Source organism: Myotis lucifugus, unplaced genomic scaffold (genome assembly GCF_000147115.1).
Source record: "Myotis lucifugus unplaced genomic scaffold, Myoluc2.0 scaffold_185, whole genome shotgun sequence".
NCBI lineage: Eukaryota > Metazoa > Chordata > Mammalia > Chiroptera > Vespertilionidae > Myotis > Myotis lucifugus.
Genome location: NW_005871233.1, coordinates 2,367,810 through 2,384,211, shown reverse-complemented (window position 1 = coordinate 2,384,211; position 16,402 = coordinate 2,367,810). Strand labels below are relative to the sequence as shown.

The following is a 16,402-nucleotide window of genomic DNA, read 5'->3' as shown; positions in this document are numbered from 1 at the left end:
TCTGCTGCCCTCTCCCACTCTCACAGCTACTCCTTTTCTTTTGACTTGAATGTGTTTGTCTAAAGTAGTGGTTCTCAACCTTCTGGCCCTTTAAATACAATTCCTCATGTTGTGACCCAACCATAAAATTATTTTCGTTGCTACTTCATAACTGTAATGTTGCTACTGTTATGAATCATAATGTAAATATCTGATATGCAGGATGGTCTTAGGCGACCCCTGTGAAAGGGTCGTTCGACCGCCAAAGGGGTTGCGACCCACAGGTTGAAAACTGCTGGTAAAGTCTGTCTCCCTCAAAGAACTGTGAGCACCATGAGGACAGGGCCCTCCCTGAAGTTCTCCTCATATGAATTCTAATAATAGCACATCGGCAGATGGTGCTTACTATGTACCGGTCACTGTGTTAAGTGCTGTATGTGTACTATACTATACTATGATATATAAATTTTTCATTATGAAAATTTTCAAATATGCAAAAGAGAACTGTAATAAATCTTCACATACCCATCACTCAGCTTTAAAAAAATCGACATTTTCCCAATCTTGTTTCATCTCTACCCACTTTCTCTCCAATCTGTATGATTTCAAGGAAATCCTTCTCATTTCATCTGTGCTTTATATGTATTGCTAACTCAGTTATACTTTCATAGGTAGGTGTAACTATTATCTGCAACTTACAGATGTGGAAACTGGGGCATAAAGAAGTTGAGTAACTTGCACAGAATGATATGATTAGAGCAGAGCAAAAACAGGCTTCAGACTCAGGCGGTCTGCTCCAGAGCTCTGCTCCTCTTCACTCTGATACACCATTTATCCGAGACAGCAGATATTTAGTGGCTATTTTGTAATAAACAAATGAGTAAATGAATGAAAGTGAGTGAATGAATGAATTGAACCCCAAGGCCATGTGGTGCCTTAGTTTCACACACAGGGACCACCCTGATGAAAGATGTCCCTTTCCTGTCCTCTGGATCCCGCTGTGCCCAGATCACCAGATGCTGGAGTCAGAGGGCACAGATCCGCACTGATGACTGTGCCCTCTGTCCCCACAGCCAGAGCAGACGGTCCTCATCGACAGCTGCCGGCAGCAGTGTGTGTGCCATGCTGGGAAAGGCCTGGTGTGCCAGAACTACAGCTGTGAAGCGGGGCACGTGTGCCAGTCCGTGGCAGGCATCCTGAGCTGTGTCAAAGGTGATGGGCTAGGGCTGGGGCCCTTGTGACTTGGAACAGAGCACAGCGACTCTGGAGCTGAGGGTGGGTGACCTGGATCGTTATGGTGGCAGGCACAGAGGACTAAGGATTGAGGTCTTAGACCTGGGACCCCTGGGCTGGGATTCCCAGGGCCATGGGCAGAGGCCCCCCAGGCTGGGAGGCAGGGACCCTAATGGTGGAGTCCAGGCTGTGGGAGCCCTCAGAGCTGGGCAGATGTCAGAGACCCTCAGCATAAGGGAGGGACAGGCAAACATTTTCTCTAAAGGGCCAGATGGTGCCTGGCCAGTTGGTTGAACATAGTCCCATACACCAAAAAGGTTGTGGGTTCGATTGCCAGTCAGGGCACTTACAGGAGGCAACCGATTGGTGTTTCTCTCACACTTTGATCTTTCTTTCTTTCCCTTTCTCTTTCTCTCTCTCTCTCTCTCTCTCTCTCTCTCTCTCTCTCTCTCTCTCTCTCTCCTCTATCTAAAATGAATTTAAAAAACATCCTTGGGTGAGAAATTAAAAAATAAAAGACTTAAAAATACACTGAGTGGCCAGATGATTATGACCACCCCATCAGTACTTCATTGACACTTCCAAAAATACTGATTATTGAAAACTTCCTAAGCAAATACTCTCAAGGTTTTATTATTATTATTATTATTTGCATAACTACTTCATTGTACCGATGGGGTGGTCATAATAATCTGGCCGGTCATAATAATTTGGTCACTCGGTGTATAAAATAAAGGTCCAGCTTGTAAATATTTAAACTCGCAGGCCATACAGTTTCAGTCACAACAACTCAACTCTGCCATCATGGCATGAAACCAGCCACAGCCTATCTAATAGGAGGTGTAGCTCTAATAAAACATTATTTACAAAACAGGCAGCTGGCGGTGCCACAGTTTGCTGACTACTGATATGTGGGGTTAGTCTTGGGGCTTCAGACACCATCCCCAAGGGGTTTGAGAGACTGGCCACGGGGACAGGGACGGAGTCCTGAGGTCTCAAGTAGAGACCCCACCAAGGCTTGAGTCTTGGATACAGGGCCCCGTTGAGTGGAGGATCAGGATTTTTAGGGAGACCATCTCAGACTTGGGGACCTCCCAGACTAAATCTAAGATACAGAGCCACCCCCGGGACTGGTTTCTTAGGGTGACGGGCGGAGAATAATTGCCTTATTTCTGAGGCTAAGGAAATGGAACCTCCAGAACAGACTGAGACCTCAGGCCTGATGGGCAGGGTAACAGGGACTCCTAGGGAGGAGGGGTATATTGGTCAAAATCTAATCAGGAGACAGAAACCACACAGCAGCTTGAATAGGGAAAGTTGGCTGGAAGGAATTCTTTCCTTGTAATGAGGATGGACACTAAGGAACACACAGCAGATATGGCCCCTGCCCCTAAGGCTAAAGCAGAGCACGGAGGGAGGGAGGGGATGGGAAGAGGGCCCACCCCAAGGCCAAGAGGTCTCATTGGAAGGTGTGACTGTAGCCCACTGGATGGCCGAGAGGTTGTGCAGGCTGGAGCTGGCGAGCAGGAAAATGCCCACTGCTCAGTGGGTGTCCCACATGCCTCTGGCCGCATGCCCCTGGCCCCCAGAGTCAGTATCCTGCACAGATGGGAGTAGATGTTGGGGAGCAGCCAGCCTCACGCCAGGCAGCCCCTCACGGTCCTCTCTCACCTGCCCCCAGAACTGTGCCATGGTGTGACGTGTCGGCCACAGGAGACGTGCCAGGAGAAGGGTGGCCATGGTGTGTGCGTGCCCAACTATGAGGCCACGTGCTGGCTGTGGGGCGACCCCCACTACCACTCCTTCGACGGCTGGGACTTTGACTTCCAGGGCACCTGTAACTACGTGCTGGCGACAACCAGCTGCCCAGGGGTCAACTCCCAGGGCCTGACACCCTTCACTATCACCACCAAGAATGAGAATCGAGGCAACCCTGCTGTGTCCTATGTGAGGCTTGTCACTGTGACTGCCCTCAACATCAACATCTCCATCCACAAAGGCGAAGTTGGCAAAGTCCGGGTAAGTCCCACAGGGTGGTCCCCTGAGCCCCCAGCTGGGCAGGAGGGGTCCTGCCGGCCACAGTTAGGAGCTCAGTGCTCTCTTCACTTAGGCCTGAAACAAAATGGAAGCAAAGCAACAGTTACAGCAACAACATTAGTTCTCTGTTGGGAATTCAATGAGCTCACCCCTTTGCAAAGGGCTTTCATGTAGGACTTCAGCATTTTACCTTTTCCATAACTGGCTTTGTACCCAGGCTCTCCGTGTGAGCTGTGTGATGTTGGGCCAGTGATTACTTGGTGGGTCTCAGTTTCCTCATCTTAGGAATGGGGATCACCGCTAGTCCCTGCCCCACCGTGAGGGGGTACACATCAAGTGCTCAGCTGAGGGTCTGACCCCAGGAAGCCACCATGAATGTTTGTGAGGGAACAAATGAGAGGCCTAGAGACTCCAATGTGGAGCAACATTCAGGGAACTAGAGAGAGATGGGTCACCCTTTCTGCCCAGGGTAATGGAGATGCAGATTATTGGCGGCTCCCAGCCATGCAGGCCAAGTGAGGGAGGCAGAGGCCAGGCTGGGCCTCCACACCTTGAGTGCCCTCTCTTTACCTCCCGATCCCCCCTTCCCCGCAGGTGAATGGTGTGCTGACAGCGTTGCCTACCTCTGTGGCTGGTGGGCGGCTTTCAGTGACTCAGGGAGCATCCAAAGCAATCCTGGCAGCCGACTTCGGGCTGCGGGTCAGCTATGACTGGAACTGGCGAGTGGAGGTGACGCTGCCCAGTAGCTATCATGGTGCCGTGTGTGGGCTCTGTGGGAACATGGACCGCAACCCCAACAATGACCAAGCCTTCCCTAACCGCACACTGGCTCATTCCATACCCGTCTGGGGTGGAAGCTGGCGAGTCCCAGGCTGGGACCCACTGTGCTGGGATGAGTGTCAGGGGTCCTGCCCAACATGCCCTGAGGACCAGCTGGAGGAGTACCGGGGCCCTGGTTTCTGTGGACCCCTGGCCGCTGACGCGAAAGGCCCCTTTGCAGCCTGCCATGCCCATGTGGCACCTGAGAGCTTCTTCAAGGGCTGTGTTCTGGATGTCTGCCTGGGCGGCGGGGCCCATGACATACTTTGCCAGGCTCTGGCTACCTATGCTGCCGCCTGCCAGGCTGCTGGCATTGTCATCGAGGACTGGAGGACACAGGCCGGCTGTGGTGAGTGCTGGGGTGAACAGGGCAGGACTTGGGGGTGCGGGTCCTGTCTCTGCAGGGCTGGTTTGGTTTCACTCCAGTCCTTGGTCTTTTTATTTCGTTCTGTTTTTGTCTCTTGGTGCTTTTCCTGCACCTTCCTGTGATTGTCTCTCTGTCTCTATTGCTCATTCTCTCTCTCCTGTCTCTGGGTGTCTGTTTCTTTCTCTGTGTGTATCTCTTGCTCTGTTTCTCTATCTCTCTGTCCGTCCCTCGGGGTCTCTATCTCAGTCTCCTCCCACCCTATCCTCAGATCCCACCCTCTAACACCATTCTCTCTCTTTCTCCTCCTCCCCCTCCTTAATCCACCTACAGAGATCTCCTGCCCCAACAACAGCCACTACGAGCTCTGTGGCCCACCATGCCCTGCCAGCTGCCCGTCCCCTGCGCCCCCCACGATCCCAGCCCCATGTGAGGGCCCCTGCGCTGAGGGCTGCCAGTGTGACGCCGGCTTTGTGTTGAGCGTAGACCGCTGCGTTCCTCTGGATGGGGGCTGCGGCTGCTGGGCCAACAACACTTACCACGAGGCAGGCAGTGAGTTTTGGGCTGGTACCACCTGCTCCCAGAAGTGCCACTGCGGACCTGGGGGTGGCTCGCTGGTCTGCAAGCCTGCCAGGTGTGGGCTCGGTGAAGTGTGTGCCCTGCTGCCCTCAGGCCAGTATGGCTGCCGTCCCGTTAGTACGGCTGAATGTCAGGCCTGGGGTGACCCCCATTACATCACTCTGGACGGGCACCGATTCGACTTCCAAGGTACCTGTGAGTACCTGTTGAGTGCACCCTGCCGTGCACCACCCGCTGGTGTTGAGAACTTCACCGTCACTGTTGCCAACGAGCACCGGGGCAGCCAGGCCGTCAGCTACACCCGCAGCGTCACCCTGCACATCTACAACCACAACCTGACCCTCAGCGCCCGCTGGCCCCGACAGCTGCAGGTAAGGGGTCCGTGGATCAGGCAGGAGCACATGCCAAGCCTGAAGTTGCCTGGGAGTTAGTGGCCTGCCAATCCCTGAGTACCAAGCACAGGTTCAGAGCATAGGCCTTGGAGCCAGATGGCTTGGAGCGGTGGCTTCCCCACCTCTGAGCTTTTGCTTATTCCTCTAAGAAAAGTATCTGCTTCAGAGGGTGGTATGAGGAGCCAGTGACATCGTGACTAAAGATTATTACTATTATTGCTATTATTAAAAGGAGGGAGGTCACGTGCTCAGGGTGCCCACGCCCCTTCCTGCCCCCTCCCACTCACACACCCAGGAGGTAGGAGACAGGATTCCAATCTGAGTCCTGGCCGGTCACTGCCTCCACCCACTCCACACGCCCGCAGGTGGACGGCAAGCTCGTGGCGCTGCCCTTCCAGCTGGACTCCCGCCTGCGCGCGCACCTGAGCGGCCCCGACGTGGTGGTGGCCGCGGCCACCGGGCTCTCCCTGGCTTTCGACGGGAACAGCGACGTGCGCCTGCGCGTGCCGGCGGCGTAACGCGGGCGCCCTCTGCGGCCTGTGCGGGAACTACAACCGGGACCCCACCGACGACCTGACGGCGGTGGGCGGAGACCCCGGGCGCTGGCAGGTGGGCGGTGCCGCGGGCTGCGGGGAGTGCGTGCCCGGGCCGTGCCCCGCGCCCTGCACGCCGGAGCAGCAGAAGCCCTTCAGCGGCCCGGACGCCTGCGGCGTGATCTTGGCCCCGGACGGCCCGCTGGCGCCCTGCCATGGCCTCTTGCCGCCCGCGCAGTACTTCCAGGCCTGCTTGCTGGACGCCTGCCAGGCCCAGGGCCATCCCGGAGGCCTCTGCCCGGCCGTGGCCGCCTACGTGGCAGCTTGCCAGGCCGCTGGGGCCCAGCTCGGCGATTGGAGGCGGCCGGACTTCTGCCGTGAGTACTCATCCATGCGTGGGCCGCAGAGTAGGGGTCTCCCCGCCTCACCTTTCACAGGGCCCTGAGACCAGAGCCTCTCCTCCACCTGCCTCTCCCGAGCCAGCTAGCTCCGTCAGAGAAACATCTTGCCATTCACTCGCTAAATGCACCAGCTCACATACTGCAGTGGGAGAGGCTCTGAATCACCTGGTCTGAACACCTGGGTCCAGCAGACCCTCGGGGAACATGCGCTCAGATATCTGAGGCAGATAAAGGGTGTTGGCTGACCCCCGTCAGAGCTGCACAGCGAGACACACCCGGCGAAGTAGATTCTCCCAGGTACCCCTGGTCACAGAGACCTTGGAAGTTACACCTGGTCAGATGCCCCTGCACTGTTTCAGACACTGAAATACACAGGAATTGGTCCAATAATATCAGACAGGGACTCTGGTTAGAGACACGGTTAGATACACCCAGGTGGAATCCTGACCCGGACATAGCCCTAGGCAGGTAGGTACAGATTCACACGAGTCACACCCCAAGATACATCTGGCCCACCCCCAGTCAGATTCACATCCTGAATACCCACAGCTGGCTTAGACTTGCATAGATATGCATGGTCAGGTTGATCAGGTTGGCACACAACGTGGTCAGAGAGACCTGGTCCCCGGAGCCCCACACTGAATTTCCCGGTTGGATGTGCTGGATCTTACACCCGCTCAGATCCCTGGACAGATTCACTCATGAAAAAGGCAGGTAGAGCATTCAGACCCAGGTGGGCAGGTGCTTCCACTCTGCACCTCCCCCTGGACCATCCCCTCTTGTCCCCACAGCCTTCCAGTGCCCTGCCCACAGCCACTACGAGCTCTGTGGTGACTCCTGCCCTGTGAGCTGCCCCAGCCTGTCGGCGCCAGAAGGCTGTGAGCCAGCCTGCCGGGAGGGCTGCATCTGCGATGCCGGCTTTGTGCTCAGCGGCGACACCTGCGTGCCTGTGGGCCAGTGTGGCTGCCTCCACGAGGGCCGCTACTACCCCCTGGGCGAGGCCTTCTACCCAGGCCCTGAGTGCGAGCGGCGCTGTGAGTGTGGGCCGGGCGGCCAGGTCAGCTGCCAGGAGGGCACAGCCTGCCAGCCCTATGAGGAGTGCCGAATAAAGGACGGTGTCCAGGCCTGTCACCCTAAAGGCTGTGGCCATTGTGTGGTCAGTGGGGGCATCCACTACAATACTCTTGATGGACGTGTCTATGATCTGCATGGCTCCTGCTCCTATGTCTTGGCCCGAGTCTGCCACCCACAGCCTGGGGATGAGGACTTTGCCATTGTGCTTGAAAAGAATGCGGCTGGAGATCCCCAACGCCTGGTGGTTACTGTGGCTGGCCAGGTTGTGGGCCTGGCTCATGGCCTGCAGGTAAGTAGACATGGTCTTGCCCTGGGAATCTGAAAGGGGCCCTGCCTTGGGGACACTGAGGGGACAGGATCCTGCCCTGGGAAGTTTCTGGGAGACATGGTTCTCCTTAGGGGTCTAAGGAGGACACTGCCCCACCCCAAAGTGACCAAGAGGGACACAGCTCCACCCTGGGAGTCTAAGGGGACAGCCTTATCCTGCCTTATCTGTGGTTCTGTGAGTTCCTGACCCACCTGATCCTTCCGCCCAGGTCACTGTGGACGGCGAGGCTGTAGCCCTGCCTGTGGCTGTGGGCCACGTACAGGTGACTGCTGAGGGCCGCAACATGGTTCTGCAGACAGCCAAGGGGCTGCGGCTTCTCTTTGATGGCGATGCCTACATCCTCATATCCGTCCCCAGCCCCTTCCATGGCCGAACCTGTGGCCTCTGTGGAAACTTCAATGGCAACTGGAGTGACGACTTTGTTCTGCCCAGTGGCACTGTGGCCCCCAGCGTGGATGCCTTTGGAGCTGCATGGCGGGCACCCGGCTCCTCCCAAGGATGTGGCGAAGGTTTTGGGCCCCAGGGCTGGCCTGTGTGCTCAGCAGAGGAGACAGCGCCGTATGAGAGCATCAAGGCCTGCGGGCAGCTCCGGGACCCCAAGGGCCCCTTCGCAGCCTGCCACCCGGTGCTGAGCCCCTCTGAGTACTTCCGCCAGTGCGTCTTTGACCTGTGTGCCCATAAGGGCAACAGCACCTTCCTCTGCCGTAGCCTGGCTGCCTACACAGCGGCCTGCCAGGCAGCCAACAAGGCCGTGAAGCCCTGGAGGACAGACAGCTTCTGCCGTAAGTGCCCATAGGGCTCCCCAAAGGCCTCCAGACCAGGCTTGAGGATGCCCCCTGATCTGCTTCCATCCTGCCTGCATCTTAGGAGCAGTCCCTCCCTGTTGAAGGACCTCCACCCTAGCTTCTCCCTCAGCACACCCTACTGGCTTCTCTCTGGCCAACTCGCTGTCTGGTCCTTCTCAGACACCTTCAGGGTCCCGTTCTCCAAACCTCAGATGCAGTTCTCCTTAGGTCTCATCCTGGACCCTTTCTGTGGTGACCTGGAAGGGTGGGTGGCAGGTCTTTAGTACACAATAAAGCCTGAGTCTGCGACTCAGCCAGACCCCACAGTATGGGAACATATCCCCTCACATCCCCAGGACAAGGCTGCAGCCCTCTCAGATTCCCAGGACTCTGCCTCTCAGATGCCCCCCAGTGAGGGGGTATCTGCCTCCTTCAGATCCCCAGGACAGGGCTGTGTCCCCTCCCATCTCTAGGACAAGGCAGGGGGCCCTCATGCCTCTCTGCAGGGCTGTGTCTCCTTCATTCTCCTCAGGGCAGGACCTACTTTCAGGGCCATTATCCATCTCCATGGCCTTAGATTTGTCTTCAGTGCTGAGCGTGGACACTGTCTGTCTCTAGCCCTGACCTCTCTCCTGACTGCTAGCCTCAGGATTCCAGTGGCTTCCCGGACACTTCCTCTTGGGCGTCCTTAGGGTTCTTCATACCTGCTGTGTTCCCGTATGACATCAGCTTTTCATCCCAAACTTGATCCTCTTATTTCCCAACCCTGGTACTTATCTCAGGGCAGCCATACATCCACCAGTTGCTCAGCCAGAGCCCTGCGCCCCACCCTGAAGGTTTCCCCTGGGTCCTCAGCTCCATTGTTGCCCCATCCTCGCCCTGACCACTCTGCCTATACCTCCCCGATGCAGCTCTGATCTCACTGGGCCAGCACTGTTTATCCCACTGATGTGATCTCCAGGGCAGGGCCTGGAGCTGTCTTCATCACTTGTGTCCCCAGGGCTCAGTGTGCAGGCATGACCCCACCCTGCCTTCTCTCTCTGCAGCACTCAAGTGCCCTGCCCACAGCCACTACTCCATCTGTACACATTCCTGCCAGGGCTCCTGTGCAGCCCTCTCGGGCCTCACGGGCTGCACTTCCCACTGCTTTGAGGGCTGTGAGTGTGACGATCGCTACCTGCTCTCCCAGGGCATCTGTGTCCCTGTCCAGCACTGCGGCTGCACCCATGATGGCCGATACTTGCCAGTGAGTAGGGGCTTGAGGTGGGCAGGGAGGGTGGAGGGGCTTGAGGGAGACTCAGAACTTGAGGGAGACTGTGCTGACCTACTCAAGGATGGGGATAGAGGAGCCATCCACATTTCCTAGCTGTGACATCCTGTATTAGTTTCCTGTGGCTGTGGTGACAAAATGACCATAAATTTGGTAGCTTAAAACAAGAGAAATTATCCCCCCACGGTTCTGGAGGCCATGAATCAGAAATCAGATCACTGGGTCAAAATCAAGCTGTGCTCAGGGCAGCACCCTCTCCAGAGACTCTAGAAGAGAATCCACTGCTTGCCTCTCCCAGCTTTTGGTGGCTGCAGGCATTCCTTGGTTTATGGTCACATCACTGCAGTTTTTGTTTCTGTGTCATACTCCTCTTCTGTGTGTGACATAAAAATTCCCTCTGCCTCTCTTAGAAGGATATACATGATTGCACTTAGGGCCTATCCAGGTAATCTCTCAATCTCAAGATCCTTAATTTAGTCACATCTGCAAATACCCTTTTCCCATATAAGGTAACATTTACTGGTTCCAGCCATTAGGACTTGATATCTTTAGGGGGCTGTATGGTTGTTATTCACCTACTACAGTCCGTTCCCTGAGCCTCATTTTTTCATCTGTAAAATGGGGTTTATCATCATCCTTGAGCCATTGGTGTCTGAGGATTGGGTGCAATTTGCACATGAAAGGCACCCACTGAGCACTGGACCTTGCCCTCCACTGCTCAGTAAAATTTACAACAGTGCAGTAGGTAGTACAGCTAAAAACAATTTAATAATGTAAGTTGAAAGTTAATTTATTTTTGTTATAGGTGATTTATTTTTATTATTTATGTTTTTTGAGCTCTTACTCTTGTTACCAGACTGCTTCTGGCAAGGTTTGGGACCTTTTGCATGTCAGGTGACTTCCAGGTTCTTGACTTGTGCAGGAAAAAATTCAAGATAAAGTTCAGGTGAAAGTGAGTTATTAAAGCTTAGGACAGTGAGGCAAAAGAAGGTCCTTGGAGACAGGATCAGGAGGTAAACCTGAGATGAGCTGCCACTGCCCACTGCTTTCCTGGTTGTGAGTCTCATCAGAACTCTTAGCAGTGGTTCTCAACCTTGGCTGCACATTAGAATCACCTGGGAATCTTTTTAAAATCCTGATTTCTGGGCCTCATCCTCCAGAAAGTCTGTTTCTTTGTTACTAATGTTGTGGACCCACCCCATAACAAAGAAACAGAATTTCCGGAGGATGAGGCCCAGAAGTCAGGATTTTAAAAAGATTCCCAGGTGATTCTAATGTGCAGCCAAAGGTTGAGAACCACTGTCTTAGAGTTTAGGATAAAGAAGGCAAAAGGACACGTGCTGGCTGGTGTTCTTTGTCCTGCGGGGTTTATCTGTTTTCTATGGGCAGGAATTTTAGGGGAGGTGCTAGGGGAGGATCTCCACAGAGTTTTCATTAGATTTCTGGGTGTGTTATTTACTAGGCTGATATTTTTAAATGGGCATATAATGGAGTCTGGTCAGTTTTGCCTCTATCTTGAATTAGTCTGGATCTAACTGGGTTTTGTCATCTACCTCCATGACTGTGGTGATTTAAACCATTTGCTCTTAGGCATCTTCACTTAGGGAGGGTAGGGGTTTGTGATGCATTAGCTTGCTGTTAATTGATCAGCCGTTCCAGCCATTTGTTCAACCATTGGTTTCGGTTTCCTCATTCCACTTGCCGGGGAATTTTCCTAGTTTCTTACTTACCTACCTCATTACTCTGTACCAAGTTTGTTACAAATGTTAATTCATTTAATAATCATAATATCCCATGAGACATTTGAATGATACAGAAATTGCATAAAGAGAAGCCAGCTCAAGGCTGCCTATTAGAAAGTGGTGATACTGCGAAGCACAGCCAGCTCACCCTCTGAACTACTAGGCATCCTACTTCTTCAAAAGCATATTTATTAAATAAAAGAAAGGTGGGTAACCACATTCACCCTCATTCATCCCAGTGTTAATGGCAAAAAGGTGGGCTAGAGGGTCTGGATGTGCAGGACTTCTGGAGAAAGAGATGCCAAACTTCTGCTTCTTCAGGTCTCACAGCCAATAGGAAGCCCTCCTTGACCCCTTAGGCTGGGTTAGGTACCTCTGGACTCCCACAGCCCCCTGTCTTTTTCCATCCCACTCTGCCAGTGCTGAAGGGTTTTTTGGATTTGTGCACCTGGGGTGGAGATACAAATGTGGGAGTCATCAGTTTAGAGATGGTATTTATTTGTTTTATTTCATTCATTTATTTTAAAGTTTTTGAACTTTTGTTTTTAAAGACTTCAAACTAAAGAAAACTTGCGAGAATAGTACAAAGAACTCAACTGTTGCCCTTTTGCCATGTATGCTTTATCATCCTCTCTATATAAATATATATATATACATTTTTTGAACCATTGAGAATATGTTACAGACACAGTGCCCCTTTACCTTTAAGTGCTTTAGCGTGGGTTTTCTAAGAATAAGGAAATTTGTTTAATACCACCACAGTACAATTCAAAATCAGGCAATTAACACTGATTCAATACTATTATATAATCTGATGATGTAATTCTAATTTCACCACTTGTCCCCATAATGTCCTTTATAACAATCACCCACCCCCAGGATCAGGTCCAATTAAGGAGCAGACACTACTTTTAGTTTTCATGAGATTTAAAAAAATAATTATCTTTATTGTTGGAAGTATTACAGATGTCCCCCTTTTTTCCCCATGGACCCTCTCCACCACCTCCCAGGCCTTCACCACACTATTGTCTGTGTCAATGGGTTATGCATATGCATATGAATTCTTTGGTTAATCTCTCCCCACCTGAGATTCATCAGTCTCTTCCATGTTTCTTTGTCTCTGGATCTATTTTGTTCATCAGTTTATTTGTTGAGATCAACAGATAGTAAATAAGATAGAAGGGAAAAAAAAGATCTAAGGACTGAACCTTGGGCAAGGAAGCATTAAGGATTTGGGAGGAACTTGAAAATGGGTGAAGAAAGAGCAGTTGGTTACGTAGGGGAAAAAACACACAGGAGAAAGTAGTTTCCTGGAACTGGATTTCCAGGGCCCTATGTTCTGGACTGTGGGTGCCAGGACTCTGAGATGTTTCCTGCTCACCCCTACCTGTGTCTGTTAGCTTTTGCTGGTTACAAACTACCCCAGAACTTAGTGGCTTAAAATAGCTATTTATTTAGTTCACATTTCTGCAACCCTGCAATTTGGGCTATGCTCACCTGGATGGTTCTTCTGTTGTCCTTTAGGCTCACTCATGTAACTCTAGTCCCCCGGTGAGTTAGCTTGGAGCTAGTTGAGTGTCGTCAGTGGGGATTGTTGTCTCTCTTGCACGGGGTCTCTTGTCCTCTGGCAGACCCAGGCTTGTTTTCATGGTGGCCCAGAAGGAGAGTGGGGGAGAAGCTGTAATGTCTTGAGGTCTTGGCTTGAAACTGACACAGCACTGTTTCTGCTGCATTGTGAAAACCAAAGCATAGTTTAAAGCCAACCTGGATCCGTGGGGAAGGGGAAATAAACTACATTTCTTAATGGGAGTTGTTGCAAAGTGATCTGCATAGTTCAGAAGGTTGAAGGATTGTGGTCATTGTTGCAATCGACCACACCACGGTAACCTGGCCCCTCTCTGTGCACAGGTGAACTCCTCCCTGCTGAGCTCAGACTGCAGTGAGCGCTGTTCCTGTTCCTCAAGCACTGGCCTGACATGCCAGGCAGCTGGCTGCCCTCTGGGTCGCGTATGCGAGGTCGAAGCTGGGTCCCGGGACTGCTGGGTCCCCCCTGGTCTCTGTTCCCTCTTTATGGGCACCAATCTCACCACCTTTGATGGAGCCCACAGTACTGTCAGAACCCCTGGCATCTACGAGCTCTCTTCCCGCTGCCCAGGAATACAGAAGACCATCCCCTGGTTCCGTGTGCTCGCTGATGTCCACTCTTGCCATGACAAAGTTGAAGCTGTGGGTCAGGTTCACATCTTCTTCCAGGATGGGCTGGTGACTGTGACCCCAAACAAGGGCGTGTGGGTAAGCCTTGGCACGAGGGCATGTCTCCCTTGGGCTTTGTCTTCCTGTTGCGGTGTCCCTCCATTCCTGGCTGCCTGTCTATCTTGCTATCTGTTTTCTTTATCTAGATCTCTACAGTTTGGTCTCTGGATTTGGTCTAACCAGCTGAGCTACCTGGCCAGGGCCATTTACTAGTTTTGGTGTTAGTTTTGACTCTTGGTTGCAAATGACAGAAAACCAAATTCAAATTTCCTTGAGCAAAGTGAATTCATTGGCCCGCATAATTAGAACATCCAGGGAGAGAGCCTCAGGAGAGGCTGGATCCAGGTGCTCTGGCAGTATTGTCTGGATGTGTACCTTCATCTTTTAGACTTGCTGTTTTCCAAATCATCTTCATTTTCTGTGACTCCTTACAATATCCCCATGACACAGGAACTATTATTATCCTCATTTATACTTTCATGTATAATGAGGGAAACTAGAGCCCAAAAAGGTAAAGTCATTTACTCAAGTCACTCAGAGAATGCCTAGGAGACCCAGGCTTGAACCCACCAGCACTCATGCTCTTAACCACTTTGATGGGAACAGGGCGCTGGTGGTAAGTGTGTAGATACAGGGAACCAAGATGGATTCCAACTACAGTGCTCAGTGGGAATTTCCACTGACACTGTCAATCACAGGCCACTTGATCCTTCTGCTTTCTCTTAGGGACCCCTCAGGCCCATTGTTTGCATCAAGAGTCCGTTCCAGCCCCACGTGCCCCCTCCATTCTGCCCCTGGACTTCCTGTCACCTACAACTGCCTTTTATTTGCTAAACCCATGGTTCTCATCACCCCAATTCCAGATTTCTGAAAGAGAGAATCTGTTTGGCTTAACAGGACTAATGCTGACTCATAGTCTCCTCATTTACAGTTCATATATGATAGAGCCCATGACCCAAGCATAGATGTCAGGTTGCACTAACGTTCCCACATGAGCACATCTCTATTTCCACGACCTATTTATTGATTGCAGAGATATCCACTGGTGTCTTCTAGGTCCAGTCGGGAGAAAAAGCCCAGGCTCCACACACTCCTCCCCCAGTGGATGGTTTACATCCTTCCACCAAAGCACGGCGATGGTCCGAGACTCAGCCCTGGTGGAAGTAGGGGGGCTGGAGTTCTCTCTTTATTTATTTATTTTTTTAAATATATTTTATTGATTTTTTTACAGAGAGGAAGGGAGAGGGATAGAGAGTTAGAAACATCGATGAGAGAGAAACATCGACCAGCTGCCTCCTGCACACCTCCCACTGGGGATGTGCCCGCAACCAAGGTACATGCCCTTGACCGGAATCGAACCTGGGACCCTTCAGTCCGCAGGCCGGTGCTCTATGCACTGAGCCAAACCAGTTTGGCGTGGAGTTCTCTCTTTAAAAAAATCAGTCCTTTTCTCTGGCCATCTGCTTGTTTCATAATTCAGGTTAATGGACACCTCCTCTTTCAAGAAATGATTCTCTACACAGCCAATAGATCCATTCTAAAATTATAAAATGGACCAGGTCATTCTGCTCTTTAGAACTCTGCAGTGGCTTTCCCAGAACAGCGTTCCAAACTCAAGCCACCTCCCTTCCATGCCCTACAAGTCCTTGAGAGAACAACACCTTCTGGCCTCTCCAGCCTCATTCCCTGCCTCATTATGCTAATAACAGGCCAACCTGGCCTGTATGCTATTTGTACAGAAGCCAAGCTTGTTCCCACCTCGGGCCTTCTCATTTGCTGTTCCCACTGCAGCAGTGCTCTTCTCCCAGAGACTCTAAGAGTTGGCTCCTGCTCGTCCTTCAGGTCTGAGTTCCAGCATTGCTCCTACAGGGAGATCTTTCCTGAATACCTGCAGACACTCTCACTCTTCATCCCAATCTCAATGCTATTACTCTCTCTTATTCCCTTCAAGGCTCTTATCACCATCTGAAGTTATCCATTATTTCTTTGTTTGTGTTTGCTGCCTTCCTTCATCACTAGATATGATCCTTAGATGGGCAGGAGTCCTGTCCATCTTGGTCAGTACTTTGTTGCCAGTACCCACATCAGGGCCTGGAACCTAGGGGGTGCCCAGGAAAAGTTTGGTTTTCTGACTACATTCAGCCCTGTTCCCTCTGCATCAGTCCATGTGCTGGGTAACACAGATGACTCAGACCCAGTCCTTATACTTTTAAAGCTTACAGCCTGGTTAAACTTTCCATTCACCTCTCCAGCTCTCCTTCGCTGCATCCATCCCTTCTTCTTCTCTCCCTCCTTCTAGCCATCTCTTCTCCCACCTCTTTCCATTTTTCAACGCTCTCTCTCTTCTTCCCTTCCTTCCTCCCCTCCCCTCCCCTCCCCTCCCCTCCCTTCCTCTCCCCTCCGGTCAAGTCCGGATGGGGACTTTTTCATCTAAGACTAACCTCATAGATATGAGATGAGAGAAATAGAAGTGGGAAAGGTTAGGGCAAAAATAGAATACTTCGGACTAGTTATGGTTGTGGGAGATATAATGATGCTCTGTAACCATGATTGCCTTGTGTGGTGAAAGAAAGACATTCTAACTGGCTGGGAGTTGATGCCTCCAGGACCTGG

General features: G+C 52.0%; 1 protein-coding gene across 1 annotated transcript in view; it reads left to right on the top strand.

The window, feature by feature from the left end:
- Window positions 1-16,402, top strand: part of FCGBP (Fc fragment of IgG binding protein) — a 40,453-nt gene that overhangs the window by 22,388 nt on the left and 1,663 nt on the right. The window contains 10 exon segments of the mRNA XM_023760574.1: window positions 1,053-1,191; window positions 2,894-3,231; window positions 3,844-4,417; window positions 4,766-5,382; window positions 5,769-5,918; window positions 5,920-6,313; window positions 7,129-7,700; window positions 7,948-8,521; window positions 9,571-9,770; window positions 13,445-13,828. Of these exon segments, the coding sequence (XP_023616342.1) occupies window positions 1,053-1,191; window positions 2,894-3,231; window positions 3,844-4,417; window positions 4,766-5,382; window positions 5,769-5,918; window positions 5,920-6,313; window positions 7,129-7,700; window positions 7,948-8,521; window positions 9,571-9,770; window positions 13,445-13,828 (3,942 nt within the window).